At 41.5% G+C, this 20,212-nt stretch overlaps 1 protein-coding gene across 1 annotated transcript in view; it reads right to left on the reverse strand.

Moving 5' to 3' along the window:
• Positions 1-20,212, reverse strand: part of COL22A1 (collagen type XXII alpha 1 chain) — a 743,309-nt gene that overhangs the window by 237,069 nt on the left and 486,028 nt on the right. The window contains exons 25-27 of the mRNA XM_030219538.1: positions 17,104-17,157; positions 10,399-10,452; positions 3,101-3,154 (exon numbers count right to left, since the gene is read on the reverse strand). Of these exons, the coding sequence (XP_030075398.1) occupies positions 3,101-3,154; positions 10,399-10,452; positions 17,104-17,157 (162 nt within the window). The remainder of the gene's footprint in view (positions 1-3,100; positions 3,155-10,398; positions 10,453-17,103; positions 17,158-20,212) is intronic.

Here is a 20,212-nt window from a genome sequence, read left to right on the forward strand (position 1 = left end):
AGAGAGAATGGCATGGATGCACTCATTGAGAGATGCCATCAGGGATGGCTGTGGTGTCGGTTCAGAAACAGACTGAACTGTAGGAGTCGAGATGGGTGCCTGGTCATGGCTGCAAGGAGACCTGCGCATCGGCACCTCCTGTATGGAGGGGAAGCAGTCCTTCAGGCACTGACGGTTCTTGGGGACTGAATTCTTGGTGCCCCGGAACTCCAAGCACCGTGCGTTGAGGGGGATTGATGCTTCATGGCCTTTGCCCGATGCTGATCATCAATGCTCCTTGGTGCCAATGAGGACGACATTGAATTCCCACACCGCCTTGGGGTTGGGTCCGATGCTGGGGGTCCTGCACAGCAGTCAGCATCGAGGCAGGTGGAGACCCACTCAATGCATGCCCACTCCCAGTGTCTGACACAGGCCCCTTAGCCATGAGGACTGATGCACCCGATGCCGATGCAACTTCTGACTTCGATGCCAACGCCAATACCAATGCCAAGATTTTGGACTGGGCTCAAAACTTTTCTCTCTCTGAGACTCATACAAAGGCAAAGAACACACTGAAGACACCAAGTATGAGTATTGTCCATTGCCCTCTAGCCTATATAAGCAGGTCAGCTGACTCTTAGAACATCTACTGTCCCTTAATTGACCTTGGTATCTTGTGCATGCTCTATAGCTTCATGTTATATGTTATTTTGTTCAGATTATGCAGTATCCCCCGGATTCTATGTATGGCAACTAAAGTTACGTGTGCAATTCTGGTTGTGCCGCCGAATTTTATGCGTAACTTAATGGGCCAACCAGCGCCAATAATTGGACCCTATTGGCAATAATTAGAATTTACGCACAGAACTTGGTAAGTGTATTCTATAAAGTGATGCGCGTAAATTCTGCTGCGCAGATCTCAAAGGAGGTGTAGCCTTGGGAGGTGCATGGGCATTCCTAAAATTTGCGTGCAGTGTTATAGAATACACCCAATCCATGCCTAAGTTAGGCGTCAGAATTTACACCAAGTTTTATTTGGCGTAAATGGCCATGCCTACATTTAGTCACAGGGACAGGCGCTAGGCATATTCTATAAACTGTACCAAAAAACATATACCTAGGTGTATTCTATAGGTGTCATAAATAGAATCTAGCCCTATGTGCGTGACCACTGTCAGGCACTTGCTCTGTCTAGGAGGTAGTGAGAGGCTGGGTTGGGGGCTGAGGTTTCTTTGTCTTCAATACAAAACTATTGGTATTATATTCCAGGATGTATATTGTCATCTTGATAAGGAACAACTTTAGAAATGTTTTTTCTTTCTTTTTGCTCTTGCGTTTTGTCGTTCTCTTGTTTATGCAATATTTCTCACAGCATATGCCTGGATTTATTTGTTGGTATTGTCTCTAATAATCTACTATAATAAAACTCACCCTCAACATTCTGAAGACAACGTTCTGAAGTCACTCAGTCACTCACTGAAGGGTTCATGGATTCATGGTGGTGAAGCCAGAACACTGACCATGTCTCTCTGCCCCGCCCTCGCATGACGGACCAATCAGAAAAAACACCCTCAACATTCTGAAACACAAAGGACCATCACAACACCGTTCCCAGGCAACACTAGGCAACGTAAGATGGACCAATCAGAGGAAACTACGTGACAATAAGGGAGGAGCATTCCCCAGCAGAATGGCTCATTTTCTGTGCAGCACGGAGAGCACAGAACCACCGCTGGAACGAGAGAAGAATTTTCCTGCTGTGGGTATGTGCAAAAATAGACCGGGGGGGGGGGGGGAAATTTTTAAATGCCTAATGCCAGTACTGAAGAGTGCCAGAGGGCCTGTAGCACAGACTATATTTGAGATCGCTTGACATGGAGTCAGAGGAGCCGGAAAACAACGTGCCCGTCACCATCTGGGACAAGGACAAGCTGCGGCCCAGCTGGAAGGATTACCCGCGACCCAGCCAGCAGCAAACAGCGACCAAGGAAGGGGGAGGAGCGTGTTTCCCTACTCCTTCCCTGCCTAGGAATCGCTGGAGACTGGCTGCCAAACTAACGAAACAACCGCACACCGACGCACCACCTCCAACATTAGAAAGGCATCCACTCTTTCTTCAACAGAAATGCAAACTAATAATACAAAACAAACAAAGAATACATGGTTTCTCAGGTGGCTGCAGGTAACTCCCCACCCCCTTCCTCTTCCCCTTTTGCTGAAGCGGCCAAGGACGTGCCCAACCATCCCCAGCCTCAGGCAAGCTGTCTCCCACCTCGGGGATTCCCCGAGCACCCGGAAAAAGATGACGCTGATTCCTGCAGTGCATAAATGTTCCAGCATTCCCCTGCAGCCGGCCTGAAATGGACCAAACATACCGGATCACCCCCCGACGGCCTGAGACCGTGCTCTTCTCCCTTCCGCCAACTTAAAACAACCATCCCCGTCCTCAGGCAAGCCGTCACCCACCTCCAGGATGCCCAGAACCCCAGCCCAATGGAAAAAGATGGCGCTGCTTCCAACAGCACATTTCTCTTCCAGCATTCCCCTACAGCAGCCCTGAAACGGCCAAAAAATACCGACAGACAAAGAACGTGCTCCTCAACCTTCCGCCCATCTAAAACAACACTGCTGCCTCAGCACAACACAAAAAAAAAAAACATGGAAAAAAAAACAACACTCAACAAAGGCTGACACCCCCTACAACCACATTTACATTTCACCAACAGAAAGACCCCCCTCCACAAACCTCCTTGACAGACAAAACCACACACACACAATACAACAGAAACACACCCTCAAAGCCACACACCAATCCAACCCACTTTGCCAGCACAGCACATCCCCCAACCCCCAAGCAAAAAACAAAACAAAACAAAAAAAGACACATATCAACAACCTGCACACACACTGCACCCTCACACACTCACACACACACACAAAATAACTCTGTGACACATACACACACACACACAAAAACCCACATGCTAGCGCCCGTTTCATTGGTTTCGGAAACGGGCCTTTTTTTTACTAGTAATAATAATAAAAATAAAGATTGAAAACCACACACTACAGAAGGGTAAGTTAAGAGGCAGATATTAAGTCAAACAAACTTTCTTACCTTTGAACCAGGTTTTCCAGTAACACCATCGATACCATGTTCTCCTTGCTCTCCCTGAAAAGAACAGAAACAAATAGATAAAAACCTTCAGTCCCATCTCATCAGCATGTTTCCCCATTTTCTGTTAGACTTGGTTAATCTCTGAATCTACCACTGAGGATCACCTTTCTCTGCCTTAGGATTCCTGATACCAATTTTCACAGCCTTTGCCTCTACTGGGAAACTGTTTCATACCATCACCCTTTCTGCAATGAAAGGAAACACTTAATAGAGTGGAACTTATATTTGTGTGCTAGCTTAATTAGTGTAAAAGTGTAGCAGTTTCATGAAAATGGCTTCATTTTATAATGATAAGTCTCTCGGGGGGGGGGGGGGGGGGGGTTAGGCTTGGAGGAGGTATGGGGTGGGAAGTATTTTGTACCACTGGTGGGAGTTGTTATGCCTTCTGGTTTTGCCTCCTCTTTTGGGGAGTATATTTCATTGTTTGAAAACTCAATAAAAACTGTTTTAAGATAAATCTCTCGGGGCAAAATTCAAACTCCACCGTCGGTGTTTCTTTTAAATGCTGGCTGTAGCATTTAAAGTTCTTTCCAGATAACCATCACCAGCTTTTTCCTGTCCTAAGTTATCTGGATAGTTAGCCAGATGCTGACACTGAATATCCCAGATCAACCCAGTTTCCACCCCTAGAACACCCTGCTGCTATCTAGATAGCACCAAAGCAGTCTGTATTGATTTTCAGTGGCAATATCTGGATAGGTAGCTTTGAATACTGGAACCCATGTTAACAACAGGACATCTTTCTTTCTATGTCAAAAAAGTCTGCATGCAGGTCAACTTGGTATCTCAGCAGCAGGCTGAGGCTGGGAAAATTGTAGAGGTGGTATTCATGGGCCATGTGGTCAGGGATGAATTCATGGTCATTGGTGACATCTGGTTGGATTTAGAGCACAAGACAGCGGGTTCTAGAAGTTCAAGGTGCAGTGACTAAACTAGAAAAGACATGAAAGCTGGTCTCTTAAAATAAGGGAAGAATCCCTGGGTAGTGGGAAATGAGGGCTCACAGGGTGTCAAGATCCTAGCACTGGTTCCAGCTGAACTGGAAGAGAAAAAAGGCACCACTGAACCATAAACAAGGGTGAATGAGATCATGGAATACCTGACATGGTGAGGTTGCTTTCTAAGGAATTTTATCGTGGACAGAACAGACAACACATTTTGGGTAGTAACGTAATTACATAAAATAAATAAATATAGAATTTTTAACCTGCCTTTCCAGGAACTGCTCAAGATGTCTTATGGCAGTTTTTCATATTCAGGTGCAATAAGATCAACTAATAGCCAAAGAGTATATTTATATTATAGTATGAGAAACTCAGATTCAGGGTAGACTTACAGCTCCAGTAAAGAATGTTCCTGAGCCATTATACTCCCAGCCATTTGGGAGGAGGAATCTTAAAAAGCCTCTATCAACTTACTATGAAACCAATGCACTGCACATGATAAATACTGCAAATTGTCAGATGCTTCTGCAAAATTATGCTAGAAATGAGCTTCCTGTTTCACATGTTCCACACAGTAACAACTGGCATTAAGTGGGGTAATTCTATAAAATCGGTACTAACATTTATACACTAGTTACCTACATAATTGATTTGAATAATGAAAACACATGGGTATGTACGCACATACATGTGTAAATCCCCAAAACTCATCTAAGTGCTATTTTGTAAATACGCACTGTGATAGGGGCCTCTCCCAGTAAGGGCCATGGGGTGGGGGAGAAAAGAGCTCCTAGCTTCAAAAAATAAGCACTGTAGGCTAAGTCCCTTACCTAGGTTCTTTATTTTCCTTTTCCAAGTTACTTAGAGTGAAATATGAGTACATAGTTCAGTGCACCATAATTTGGAAAATAAACATAAAATTTGGTGTGCCACAGGCAATACTTTAGAAATATCCAGGTCTCAGTTCTATTTTTGTTGTACAGGACCCAAAGAGGGGATCCAAACAAGGGCTCTGGAAGCTTTATGCAAATGAGCCCCTCAGTAGCAGTTTCTTTCACTGTCCTTCAGATGAATGTCCCTTCCTTTTTTTCTAGAAAATTAGCTTCTCAGAAAAACAGTCTGTAGCTCAGCCTTTAAACAAGAAAGTACATAAGTACTGTACCACTGGGACAGATCAAAGGTCCATCAAGCCCAGCATCCTGTTTCCAACAGTGACCAATCCAGGTCATAAATACCTGACAAGATCTCAGAAAACTCAATGCATTTTATGCTGCTTATCCCAGCAATAAGCAGTGGAATTTCCCCACGTCAATTTAATAATGGTCTATGGACTTTTCCTTTAGGAAGACCCTTTTTAAACCCTGCTAAACTAACCGCCTTTACCACATTCTCTGGCAACGAATTCCAGAGTTTAATTACATGTTGAGAGAAGAAAAATATTCTGATTCGATTTAAATTTACTACTTTGTAGCTTCATTGCATGCCCCCTAGTCCTAGTATTTTTGGAAAGAGTAAACAAACGATTCACGTCTATCTGTTCCACTCTACTCATTATTTTATAGACCTCTATCATATATCCCCTCAGCCGTCTCTTCTCCAAGCTGAAGAGCCCTAGACACTTCAGCCTTTCCTCATAGGGAAGTCATCCCATCCCCTTTATCATTTTCGTCGCCCTTCTCTGTACCTTTTTTAATTCCACTATATCTTTTTTGAGATGCGGCAACCAGAATTGAACACAATATTCGAGGTGCGGTCGCACCATGGACCTGAATTATTGTAAGTAAGTTTTCAAAATTTACTGTTTCACAACTACTCAGGATAAAAAAAAAATATCCATCCCCTATTTTCTGTTTGGTCCTCTTACAAGCCTAGGGCTCAAACAGCTACCACATACCTCACACAATCATTCATAATAGAGAAGGCCTGACCTCTATTATGCCCTCCCCCTCTTTTAGCAGCAACAAAACAAAAACAAAAAACCCTACTTTACTTCCCAAAGCATGTAGCTTGGTTAACTACCGACTTTCATTTGTCCATGTGCAGTACAGGGACCCACCCACCTGTTGGATACAGAGCACAAGCCTTTTGGGGTCAGCTTCCTATCTCTATGCCTTCACAATCCTGATCAGTTATAGTTGCTATGCTCACTAACTCTACCTAGAAGTATTAGTGACTTCAGCTTCCATGTGTTGGGGAACATACTCCTCCTTTGCCTCCTCACAGTCCCAAGTTCTAGGAGTTTTAAAGTCCTCCCCCCGCAACGGTTTGTTATCTTAGTTGTGGTGTCCTCTAGGGCTCCCTTCTCTCCCCTCTGCTTTTTAATATTTTCCTCAGTTCCTTACTTACATCTTGTTAGTTTTTCCAGTCATTTCCTCTTTCCCAGATTTTCACAGTCTCCAGGTATGCCTTTAGACTATGGCAATCTGGTTTTTTGCTCATAAAATGGTTCTTAACCAGAATAAGACTATACATGTTGATTGATAGGTTGCTTGATCTGCCCAGCAATAGTACCTCTTCTCTTCGATACTCCAGTCACAATCATCGAGTCATTTCGATACCTGGGAGTGATTTTCGATACCTCACTTTCCTTCCATAAGCAGGTTTGTAAAGTATTACAATCTAGATTTTTAGCATTTCACAGATTGCACCCATTAAAGTAACTCTTGGATTTTTTGTCAATACACATATTAGTGCACACTTTTCTTGTCTTTCATTTAGACTATTATAACGTAGTGTATGTAGGTCTTTGTCAAGTAGAATTAAAATGCTTACAAACTTTGCATAATACAGCTGCCCAATTTTTGTGTAACGTCAATCAGTTTGACCATTGTTCACCCCTGCTGAAATCCTTGCATTAGCTCCCAGTTAGCCAGTGGGTAAAGTTTAAGGTTCTATGTTTAGCTTTTAAGGCCCTTCACCTTGGTGTTCCATATTATCTGTCTAATTTGATTCTTCCATAAACTCCTTCTCAACAGATTCATTCTTTAGATGCACACTGGTTATTTCTTCCTTCCCCTTGGAATTCCCACTATGAATCTACTAGAGACTGCTTTTTTCTTTCTAGCCCACTGGCTATGGAATTCCTTGCACCATACTATTCGTAGTTTATCTATTTTCTATCCTTTTCAAGAAAGCCTTAAAAACCTATTTTTTTTTTAGCAGGCTTTATCTTGTACTTAATTTTTGGAGTCACCTGGTGCAAAGTTTCACCTCCTCTTGTCTCTCTCTTGTTTTTTTTTTAAATTTGTTTTTTTCTTTTGTTGTTGTTGGTGTGATTTCTCTTATATATGATTCTGTCTTATTTAAATTATGGCATTCCTTTCTTTCTGTTTTTAGTCTGCCGGGTACACACCAGTGCTACAAAAATAAAAATATTTTTCTAGCACCGGAAATGGCATACGCTGGGGGTGGGAACTACTGCCAGGCTGCTGCAGTAGCCTGGTGGTACTTCCCTTTTAGCAAGTGGTATGTTGGGCTTACCACCGCTTTGTAAAAGGGCCCCTAAACTTTGTAGTTTAAAGGATATGCTGATAGGTTCAATTGAGCACCTGAGATCCGTTGGTGCTATTTTAGAAAATGGTGTTGGTGAACAAATAGAGATCACTCTTGCATTATACAGAGCCCTCCACAAGGATGAGATAAACTTCAGGGAGGTGGGACAGAGGTAGACTTGAAGAGGAAGGAGTTTCCCCAGGGTAATTTTTAATGAATTTTAACATTGACAAAGGTCTCTTTCACCCCATGGACTACCAGGCATGGGTCTCATGGATAGATGGGGAATGCATTAAAATATAGTGGTACAAGTTTTCTTTCTGGCCTAAGAGTTTGATTAGAAGCCTTGTGTATGATTCACTGCTTCCCAGGAAACTTGGGGGGGGGGGGGCAGACCCCTAATGTTTGTATGTTCAGAGCACCCCTCTGAATAATGAATCAAGGATTACCTGCAAGATTTATTTCAACCCCCCTAATTATTCTATGTGTTGTTTTCAATCCTTGCCAATTAGATCAGGCTACAGGGTGGACTTTTGAAATTGTGCAAGGACAGCCATGTGACCCACACTCTTAACTAAACTGGACCCAAAAAACATGCTTATGCATTTAGTGTGACTTGTTGGGCAAGTGATGGGAGAAGGGGAAGTGGACCTTTTACTGAGACAGATATGTGTGGGAAGGAGATGGCTTGGGGAGAAGGTATGTCACAGGAATGAACCCCCCCCCCCCCCCCCCCCCCCCATTTTTCTGTATTTTTGCTGACCAATGTTAAGGTCATCTCTAGGGCAAGATACTGTAGAAGACAGCTTAAGAATTTATTGATTGTGAACTTTGTTACAAGTTTTTAGAAGATACGTGCATGCATGCAGAATGGTCCAATGTAATTAAGATAACATTAATGGATATTTAAATTTATATTAATCTTTGGGTCAAGATTTTCAGTATTTCATGCAGTTTGAAACCACAATATATCTAGATCGGGAGAAGGGGAAGTTGGGAACGGTCTGCTAGCTCAACCACAAGGTCAGCTGATACATATAGTTTGGATATGTGATTTTAAAAATCCTGCTGAAATAGCATGAGGAAGAGGATATGGAATTTGTGACAGAAGGAATAGTGGAAAAGAAGTTTCTAGTAGGTGGGTGAAGATAGCATGATTTTGTGACTTAGAGTCAGGTGGGGTGATTTAACTACTATTCTAAGAACTGGGGTATCCTATATAATAAAACTCACCCTCAACGTTCTGAGGACACTGACATCACTGTCAGGTCCTCCGGGCACTTCTTTCCGGTTCGAAGGGTTCATGGTGGTGAAGCCACCGAAATCACTGTGTTGGGGCCCCACCCTCGCATCAAACGTGATGACATCGAGGGCGGAGCAATGGCGTCAGTGGCTTCACAACCAACGACTCAGCAGATTGAAGGTGGCGTGCGTTGATGAGGTCCGCAACAATGGCGGTCAGTGCCTTCACAACGCCGAAGGGGTGAGTAGGGAGGGGGGTTCGGGAGGAAAACTGTGCTAGCGCCCATTTCATTTGCGCCAGAAATGGGCATGTTTTACTAGTGAACTAATAATTGATAGAATAGAAGTCAGATATGAAATAGGAAGGTAGATGATTGGTTAGTGGGATGTGCTAAAATGGTAATTAGTTTCCAGATTATTGTATAACATGTATTAAATCAAATTGTATAAAAATGAGAGAAATCTATGAATGGAGGGCTTCTTTGTTCCCAAGGCAGAGAACTGGCTTGGAGACAAGGGGATCTCTCTAATCATTTATTTTCTGTATTTCAGACTTGCTATAAGCCTTTGCTTCAGCTACTATTTACTTGTTTCCAGAATAAACTTTTCTTTGTATTTCACTTCTGAGTAAGTAAGTATTATTTGTTTTATTAGTATAAGAAACAAATCCAAGAATGTGGGTGCTCTAGCAGTTGGGGTTTTGCTAACGGGGGTGATTATCTAATATGTGATAATCGTAAGCAGACCCCAACAATCCCAACAAAAGATAACTAAATGTCGTTAACATACAGCAATATTTTTTGCATAAAACTCTTTCATGTACCTGTTTTAACAAGGTTCTGCATTAACAAGCTGTTTTACATGATTCTGTATCGCAATAGCTCAATAATAGGGAATTTAAAAACTTCTGCCTGTAGTAGACTACACTCAAAAGTTTACTATTGCAAAGGGAACTTTTATCAATTCACTTTGCAAAAGTGGTCTTCACATGGAAAAATATGCACAATGCAGAAAATGTGGCATTTGTGTGTGTTTGGGGGCATTGTGCACATTGTTTCTGCATAATACCCACTTTTACAAAGTGATAGTGGACTTTAGAGCATCAGTCCGTATGAGTGCTGCGACAGTTTTTGAGACAGGTTTCTGTGCATGTAGTAGAACTATCCATGGAAGTCCTTAGAGTAAATGGAAAACTGGTCAAGTCTCTGACACTGTACAACACAGATCCTGCTCCAGGTTGGAAAAGCTGCTGGTTTAGCTCAGTACATTTTTGCATATGCATTTTGACATCATTTTACCCTCATTTTTTCTGTCTTTTTCAAAGAACAGTGAAGGTAAACTTATCCCTCTAGAAAAATTCTGTTACCACTATACTTTCCAGTGACCAGATTAGAAACTGAAAGCACTTTGGAATCCTGCCCCGCTTCAGTTTAACCAACGGCATTTGTGGAGTAGAAGGAGGGAGAGAGATAGAGGACAAAGGGAAATAAGAGGCAGGATAGGAAGAAAGGTGAAAGATAGAGAGGCAGAAAATGATAATGGTGTTAAGGCAATACTTACCTTTGGTCCTTGAAGCCCAGGGAGACCATCTACACCATTCTTACCAGGAAAGCCCTAAACATGAGAAGTATATCAACATGATAATCAGATTTTAAACAGTAAGCAATTATACACCTTTCAGAATTCACAAGACAGATCTTTCATGGCGATATAGGTATAGTGGGAATTTCCACACTGTGAGTTGATCACTTTGAGCTAAGTTACACCTTGAATGTATGTTGTAAGGAAGACCAAACTGGCAGATCTGTAGGAGTATTTACCTGAGATCTCACCTTTGCTGGTCTTGGCCTATACAGCCATTCTGTTATAACAATATGGATTTTACAGCCTGTGGCCTGTATGCATCAGTAACCATCAGAAACCAGCTTTGTTACAAAGGAAAATTACTGCTGAGCATACCATGATGACTTCATCTAAGGCCATATTCTTTTTTGCAAACTAGCCCAGTTATCTCCTGGGAAGATTGGAGGAGAGAGAAACACATGGCTCCAGGAGTATGGGTTCAGACAGGGAGGTTTGCATGCCATCGATAACAGTTTCATGGCTACAACAAAGGGTCTCTTCATGACCATGAAGCTGGCTGGACATTATTACACCATCTGTGATTGGTCCACAGGTATCATCTGACCCATGGATGACAAAAAGTTGGACTGAAGAAGAGGAAGAGAGAGGAGAGGACCGGAAGACTTGCAGGTGGATAAAAGGCTCGAAAAGAGCAAGAGACTGATTTCCTAAACACCAGTGAACTGCATACCTTGTAACAAACTCACAAGGTTAGCTCAGCTACAATATATGACCTTACCTAATGACTGTGTCATCTGCATCCAGAATACAGATCTTGGACTTATTCCTGGACTGAGAGACTTGCTGAGGCTTCAGCTTGAGTCTCAGAGGAGGAATCCGCTTCTTTACCATTGGAAGTCTGCCACAGACGGCAAGATGAGATAACAAGATATACTACCTATGGTCTTGGGAATAATTAGTCCTTGGCTTTTGTCTGAGACAGATGGGTTTTATGTCATGGCTTATGTTCTGTGAATTTAGCTGCTAACTATGTATTTTGCATAATACGTGTGGTGTAAGTTCTCATAATAATCATTAGGATATCAGTATTGTGATTGGTTGTGTAATCACTCATTTAGTTAGTCCATTAGGATAAATATATATCATTATCTATATTTTGGTATTAATCTATTTTTATAGCAAGTTATTTTGTATTTTGCTTGGCATTTTGCTTCAGAACTATATATACAGTATATATATATTTTTTTTCTTTACCTAATAAATAATATATATTCCATCTGTGGCATTGTTCCTTTTTCCAGCACAGCTAGCTAGCCATTGGGCCAAAGAGGTATGCTTCCCCTAGGCACGAGTCCACAATAATTGGTATTTAGTAGTGTTCTGTCCGCTAAGTACCTCAGGATACATACAGATCTCAGGACCTTGATGCTTCTGATTTCAGTTTTAGCTTGAAAATCTAGGAGTATAAAACACTGAAATCTGCAAAACTAAGGGGTATATTCAATTATATTCATGCAACACCAATTTTACTCGAGAACGAGAAATTTAGTGATGCTGAACAATTCAGCATACTGAAACTATAAAAGACAGAAACACCTTGTATTGGCTAATCTGAAGTTGAATTTCATAAATAGTGTATTTCCCAAAGTCATGTTAAACTGAGTCTGCTATTGTCTTTTCTTGTAGGTGCTGCCCGTTGGTGGAGCTTCCTTCCGCAGGACCAACAGAAGTTAAATAGTTTTTATTTTTTCAAAGGATCTGAAGCAGCTGTGGCAGTGATGGGTCATGGGAAACATGGCACACGTTACTCTAACTTCTAGCAGTACTGCTGTGCTGCCTCCTGGTTCTGGATATCAAACTTCTCCACATGTGGCTGAGCAGTGGGTAAAGTGCTTAAGCATTTCATCTTGGGCTACTGCAGGGCCAAAGACTTGAAGACTTACAATAAGAATCGTGAAATCTCAGAGCCTGTATTCCAAGACTTCAGTCTCATGGAAGTCTGAAATAGATTGCTTAAGCACTTACCCAACTCCCCCCCTCCCCCGGGCTTCCACATCAGAAACCCTTCTCAGAGCAGGCACACTTTACACCCTCACAATGCATCTGACACTCCTCTCCTTGGGCTCTTTTTTTTAAATAATTGGTGGGAAAATGTGGGATACAAATGCTACAAATAAATAAATAAAAATTTATAATTTTTCATTTTACAAGGATCACTTGCAAACAGTAATACAGAGATAACTGTACATTAATACAATATTAGAAGAAAACAATCTCAACTAGATAAATAGATTATATACAATCTTTCTCTTTCTTAGACCACAAAATAAATAGGGAGAGTAAAACAAGACAAGGAGATCAATTAAACAACAGTAAACCAAGAAAACGTGGTATTAACCTGTTTATCCCCAGTTATTATTTATCTGAATCATTATTCCACATTGATCATCTGGTTGGCTTCTTCAAACCCAAGACGGTGTATAGTCAATTAATTTCGTTGGAAACATACTTATTGTCCAATATTCACTAAAGATGTGTGCAGTATTACAGAATTCGAGGGATCCGTGCCTAATTTATACGTGAGGATTTACACCGTTTGAGTTGGTGTAAATCCTTGCATCCAAAAGTTGGGCATGAATACCGATGCTATGTGCTGATATAACCAGTGCCTGACTTGGAGTGCAGATTACAGAATAGCGCTCAGCGTACATTTTTTCCAGTACCCAAATAGTACAGAATCTAGTCCTTAGTGTGGAGAAAATGGATCATAATGGACTACAATGACCAAAACGATTAAGGCACTGCTGGGCTGATATTCTGAACTACTTATCTGAGTAGCATATACTGGTATCTAGATAAGTAGAACTGACTGGAAACATCCTTGGATTATCAGCAGCAATATTGATAATGCCACTTAAAATCACTATAGACCACCCTGGCACTATTCTGATAGCACCAGGGTGGTCCAGGGAAGAGCAAGAATTTATCCAGAGACTGGTGATATTCAGTGCCAGTATGCAGATACTTAGAATAGGAAAAAAGCTGTCCTAAGTTGGTCAGATCTGTACTTTGTGACAAGGCAAGCCCCAGAGATTCCCCAGTGAAGCAGTTGAGCCCAAAACTATGGGTCCCAGAAGTCCTTGCAACAATGAGAGAAGAGAGTAGTCCTTAAAAATGGAATGGATTCCCAGCCCCAGCAGGGGGAGCAATGGCTCGAGGCACAGTGAGCCTGTTACTCCTTTCCCCACTAGAGGGAGAGGGAAGGATGAAGCTCAGTTTCCCTGGCTTTGCCATCAGTATATAATTCTCCCCAGCTGTGAGAAGGGGAGAGCAGATTTCCTGGAGACTCTCAGTCACCAGGGGAGAGGGGAGATGTTTGGAGAGAGATTCCATGGAGTATGTGGAGGAAGGAAGTAGCCTGCCACTAGAGCTGCCTAAGGGAGAGGAGCCAGCTACCATGGAGTGGGAGAATTCAAAGGTTGCCCTGCCCAGCACTTGAAGGCAGTGGAGAAGGCCACATCGGGCATGGTGCTGAGAGGTGGGAGAAACTGCCAACCCTGCTCTTTACAGGATTCCCTCCGTGCTGTGAAAAGGCAGGTGATTTGTGGTATTGGTTTCATGTGCAAAGACTGTCGATGAAGATTTGTTCTGAACTGTTGTGCTACATTGGAAGGGTGCTGAACTCTTACTAAACCCTTCTGAAGGAGGAGGAAGGGAAAGCTAATGCCCTAATAGAAGACCTGAGGTCTTGAGGAGCTGAGCGTTTCCTGAGGGATTTGGGGACCTGGACTGTACCTTTTTTTCTTTTGAAGATTATTTTATGAGGACTGTACCTTTTCTTTTGAAGACTATGTACCTTTTGTTTTGAAGAATATATTATGATTTTTGGTATGAAATTGCCTTGATAATAAAATACTTTGGCCCTGAGTCCCAGTATCAGCAGCATTCTGTCCTAGAACCCTGGGAGCCCCTCAGGCTTGCTGGCTCCACCCAAGAGGAGGAAGCGGACCCCCCCCCCTTTACAACTTGGATAATAAAGATGAAAATCACCATTATCTGGCTATAGACAATAGTCAGTGCCACACCAGGATATGCAGCACTAATACCTGGATATTGGCCAGCACTGAATATCTGAGTAGAAATGCAATTGCCATAGTTGGCATTTAAAAGAAATGGCTGAAGGGAGTTTAAATATTAACCCCTGCATCTTTATTAGAAATACATCTTATAAAGAAATATCACATGACATTCTTTGCCATCTGGGCATATCCTTTAGAGACTTAACTTAAGATTGCCAAATGGTTTTGATTCTTTTTCCTTAGGGTAGAAAACCAATATAGGAATCATAAAGACATGATCATCCATTTCATAGTCTGAAACACTGATAACTTTACTTTTTTGTCACTGCATTTCTCATCTAAAACAGCAGATCAAGACATACATAAAATACAAAGTGCCTTGTAAAATGCTCCAAGTTCTTGTACAACTATCACATTCTGCTGTCTATAACAACGCAATTCAAAATGCATTAAAGTAGGAGTTTGTTTAAATGATCTATGCAACATACTGTACACTTTCAGTACATTGGAGAAATATTTCAAAAGAAATTAAAAATAAGAAACCAAAAAGTCTTGCAGGGCAATTCTATAACTGGAAACATGTAGTTATGTGTGTCTTGTGTGCGTAAGTGCATTATACGTTATTCTGCAGCAGAGTGCATAAGTTCCATAGTGCGTAACTGCAAGGAAACGTACACATAGACATATCTCCACTTTACATGTGGACTTTATAGAATACTATAAGTTATGCACGTGGAGGGGCATTTTCGCTTTGACGTTTAAATCTGACTTTGGATGTTTTGCTCAAAACTTCCAAAGTTCTAGTGGTGAATATAGCAATTTTTGAAACGGAAAAAACATTTAACTTTTTGTTAAAAAGATCTCTTCACTGAGACCCTGTGAGAAGTTATATTGTATAACCTGTAAGCAGCTATATTTCCTTTACTCTACAGGCTCTATTCAGGTAGTGAACAAATGGTTAGATAGTTTTATAATTGATCCATATTCAGTTACATGTTACTTTTTTTTTCTGATTGCACCTTTTCTGTTTCATTGTTCTAATTTTTCATGACAATACACTTTCTTTTAGTTTATTGCCTCTGCTTGTCTGGACTGACTAAGAATCCTGGTAGTTTGTGTGTTGGGTTTGTGAATGCTTTCTATCAACTGGGAGTGTGGCCCCAGTAACCTAGAAATCAGTGGTGTAGATACGGGTGGGCACAGGGGTGGAACCCTCCCCAGAGAAATTTAAAAATTATAGATTTTTCCACCTACCCCACATCAACATCTCTCCTCCTCCGTGGCACCCCAGCATCTGCCCGCCCGGCGCTGAACCCCATCCCTCCCTGTTGTACCTTACAGGCATCCCCGGTGCCTGCAGTGATTCAATTATTGCTGCCTGTGTTGGCCCTGTAAGCTTCCATCGGCCAGGTCCTGCCAGACAGGAAATGATGAAAGCGAGGTGCCGGGGACATCTGTAAGGTACAACAAGGAGGGATGGGTTTCAGCAACGGGCGGGTAGATGCCAGGACGCTGTGGAGGAGGAGAGATGTTGATGTGGGGTAGGTGAAAACATCTATAATTTTTTTAATATCTTGGGGGGGGGGGGTGCTGTGGAGTGCCATGCCATGGAAGGGCCCATCTAAGTTAGCTCTGGGCCCATCCAAAATACTGGGTCTAGCTATGACACTGGTAGAAATTATTGGGGAATACCTTGAGAGCGGAAGATTTGCCCATAGGCGGTTGGGATCCAGTTGGTGAGAGAAGGGTGCTAGTGTAGAGCACAAGCCCAGGTGGAGGCAGACCTGAGCTATGCTCGTGACAGACCCTCTAAGTGGCCGCAGGGTTACTCCCAGGTGGGTGGCTAGGCGTTTCCTGACAGTATGTATGGTGTAACACTAACAGATCCTTTACTAGCACAGCTCCTATAGTAAAGTCATGCTGGTGACAGCATTATGTTGTGGAGAGCTTTGCAATAGTGAGGATAGTTATGCTTGTAAAGATCTAAGGAAAGATGGATGGTGAAAAATTTAGGCAGATCCTGGAGGAAAACCTTGTTCAGTCTACCACAGACCTGAGGGTGGAGAGAAGATTCACCTTTCAATAGGATAATAATCCTAGGTACAAAGCAAAAGTGACAATGGAGTAATCCAGCAAGAAGAAAGTAAATGTTGAGTAGCCCAGTCAAAGCTCAGACCTGATTTCAACAAAAAAATCTGTGGTCAGACTTGTAGACTGCAGTCCAGATGATTCCCAGCCAGATCGAAAGAGTTTATGTATTCCACCAATAACGGGCAAAAGCTGTACCAACCCACTGCACAAAATTGTTACTGTTGCTAAAGGGGCTTCCACAAAGTACTGAGTCAAGGGGTGCTGTAGACTTATGCAATAAAGATGCTTTGAATATTTCTGCAATTGTTCTTTTACTTTGAAAGTGTAGAGTATGTTGTGTAGATCAGTACAACTCCAGTTTTAACAAAACAAATTCCTACTTTAATACATTTTGAATTATATTTTTGGAACAGCAGAATGTGAAGAATATATGAGGGTGTGAAGATTTTTACAAAGTACTGTATGGTACATGCCATAAAGCAGTAAAGAAAAATAAATTGTTAACACTTACAGGTGACCCGATCTGACCTGGTTTTCCAGGAAAACCTATTTCACCAGGAAGCCCCTGAAATAATAAAAGTAGAGCAGATTGTACAAGTATACCAGTATATTGCCTTATACATACATTTCATTCCTGCAGTGCCCTGATTTGTGCTCAGCTAGAGCAAGAGAACTGTGTCACTGGGTCAGACCAAAAGTTCATCTAGCCCAGTACCCTGTTTCCAACAGAGACTATTCCAGTTCACATGCACCTGGCAGAATCCCAAAAAGTAGCATGATTCCATGCTACTTAATCTAGGAATATGCAGTGGCTTAACAAGTCTGCCTTAATAATGGCTTTTCTTTCAGGAATTTGTTCAAAACTTCTTTCTAAATATGGCCACATTTAATTGCTTTTACCATACCCTGTGGCAAGGAGTTCCAGAGCTTAACTATGCATTCAGTGAAAAAAAATATTTTCTAAGATTTGTTTTAAATATATTACTTTGTAACTTCATGTCATGTCCCCTAGTCTTCACACTTTTTGAAAAAGTAAATAACTGATTCATCTTTACCTATTACACTCTACTCAGGATTTTATAGACCTGTATCATATTGTCTCTTCTCCAAAACTGAAGAGCCCCAAACCCCCTTAGTCTTTCCTTATGATAGTAATTCTATCCTCTTTATTATTTATTGCATTTGTATCCCACATTTTCCCACCTTTTTGCGGGTTCAGTGTGGCTTACAATATGAGTTAAATATTGGAAATACAATTTGTTACAGATTGGTTATGGATTACATTTTGTATAATTATGCGAAACAATTGGAGTGTCCTTGGGGGTGTAACAATGGAGCACAAACATTGAAACATTGGGAGGAAACAATGGGAGCTTAGAGGGCGATAAGAAGGCATGAAGACATATGATATATGTCTTTCTGTGATTGACGTTATGAATGATGTGATATTACGGGAATGAGAGTTCCGAGGTGAATGTGTGATGCATTCGTGAATAGTAGGTGTGGACTTTATGTGTTTTGGTTCTTTCCGTAAATCTTTTCGAAAAGATGGGTCTTCAGTGATCTGCGGAAGGAAGCTTGTTCGTTGATTGTTCTTAAGTTGCGTGGCAGTGTATTCCAATACTGCGTGCTCATGTGAGAAAAGGTTGATGCTTGTAGCGTTTTGTATTTCACGCCTTTGCAATTGGGGAAGTGGAGGTTTAACAAGGTTCGGGATGATTTTTTGGCATTTCTGGGTGGTAGGTCTATTAACTCAGACATGTAAGCTGGGGCTTCGCCGTGAATGATTTTGTGGACTAATGTGCATACTTTGAAAGTGATGTGTTCCTTTAGTGGAAGCCAGTGTAGTTTCTCTCGTAATGGTTTTGCACTCTCATATTTTGGTTTTCCAAAGATGAGTCTGGCTGCCGTATTCTGGGCTGTTTGAAGTTTTCTCAGTGTTTGTTCTTTGCAACCTGCGTATAGTGAGTTGCAGTAATCCAGATGGCTGAGCATGAGGGATTGTACTAGGCTGCGAAAGATGGATCTTGGGAAGTATGGTCTTATCCTTTTAAGTTTCCACATGCTGTAGAACATCTTTTTAGTTGTGTTGTTAGCATGAGTATCGAGCGTTAGGTGGCGGTCGATAGTGATTCCAAGGATCTTTAGCGTTTCTGAGATTTGAAGGTTCAGGTTTGGTGTGTTTATGGCTGTGAATTCTTTTGTGTTGTGTTGGGAGGTGAGTATTAGGCATTTCGTTTTTTCTGCGTTTAATTTCAGACGGAATGCATCTGCCCATGTGTTCATGATGTGTAGACTTTGATTGATTTTGTTGAGGATTTCGTTAATGTCTTGTTTTGGTCACCCTTTTCTGTACCTTTTCTAGTTCTGCTATATTTGATTGTTGTTTTCTGTTGATAGGACAATGAGCTGCATTTATGGGTCATGTGACCTGTATTGATTGCAGATTTGGTAGATTATTTTAGATTTTTCTTTGAAAGATTTCAAGCACATCAAGGTGTTTCCAGCATCAGACCTACTGCTCCTCAGTTGCTTGTATAACTTATCAAAACCCATCGTTTTTTTGACATGAGTAAAATATTCCTCTCAGGGAGGCAAATGGATAGTATAGTTCATTGTATTGCTGTCACCACAGAAGAGCGAAAGCAGAACAATTACCTTTCCTCTAACAACAAGTAGCTGCAATGGTCCACACTCATGAGTCTATCAAGCTAAGATTATCGTCAAATAAAAAGGGGAATATGAGATATAAACATTGCCAATGAGCAGAACAAATAGTAAAACTTTTATTTTCATAGAAGTAAACTCTTATTTATGTATTTATTTATTTATATTTTGTTAGAATTAGAATGAAGACCTCACTAGATGTTTGCTTGATGTGCCTGTAGAAGTCAGGATGCCCAATGCAAGTCCCTTGGTGTCAGTTAAATGACTCTCTGAACAACCTACCCAATACTAATCACAACTCAACGGTTATCATAATAGAACCAAAATGTCTTTAATGAATCAAAAAGTGGATTGCTCATTCCCATGTATTTATTATTTATTTATCAGGATTTATTTACTGCCTTTTTTAAGGCAGTGTACAGTGAGTCATCCTCCCAGGGCTTTTTTTTTTGAGGGGGTACAGAATACTGACACCTTTTCCATTGTCTGCTAAAAGTGACCCATGGACCCCAAGTTTTAATAAAAGAGCTCAGGCTCAACACACCAATTCTGCCTTGTTATAGGATTTTGTGACTGGTTTCAGGGGGCCTGGCTATTATGGAGTGGATCCCTCAGTGATCACCCCACTCCTCAAGGTTGGCGTAGCATTTGAGTACCGGCACCTTTTTTGCTAGAAAAAATGCACTGCATCCTCCAAAGATGAGCAGTAATTCATGACAGTTTTACTGTCACTCATGGCTACCAAGGCAAATGTGGCAGCTAGGAGTTCAAGCAGCTGGGGACCAGCAAGGACTTTTAACGGTGTCATCAGAATACTAGGTATTACTCTCTTTCACCACTAGATAGGGGACTTCTAAATCCACAGGGTAAGAAGGGAATTTACAATATAATACAATACAGTCTTGTCTTTTCTATTCTGCAAATACCTGTGAAAGTTCAATCAGGAGTACAAA

The sequence above is a fragment of the Microcaecilia unicolor genome, chromosome 1 (assembly GCF_901765095.1).
Source record: "Microcaecilia unicolor chromosome 1, aMicUni1.1, whole genome shotgun sequence".
NCBI classification, from domain to species: domain Eukaryota; kingdom Metazoa; phylum Chordata; class Amphibia; order Gymnophiona; family Siphonopidae; genus Microcaecilia; species Microcaecilia unicolor.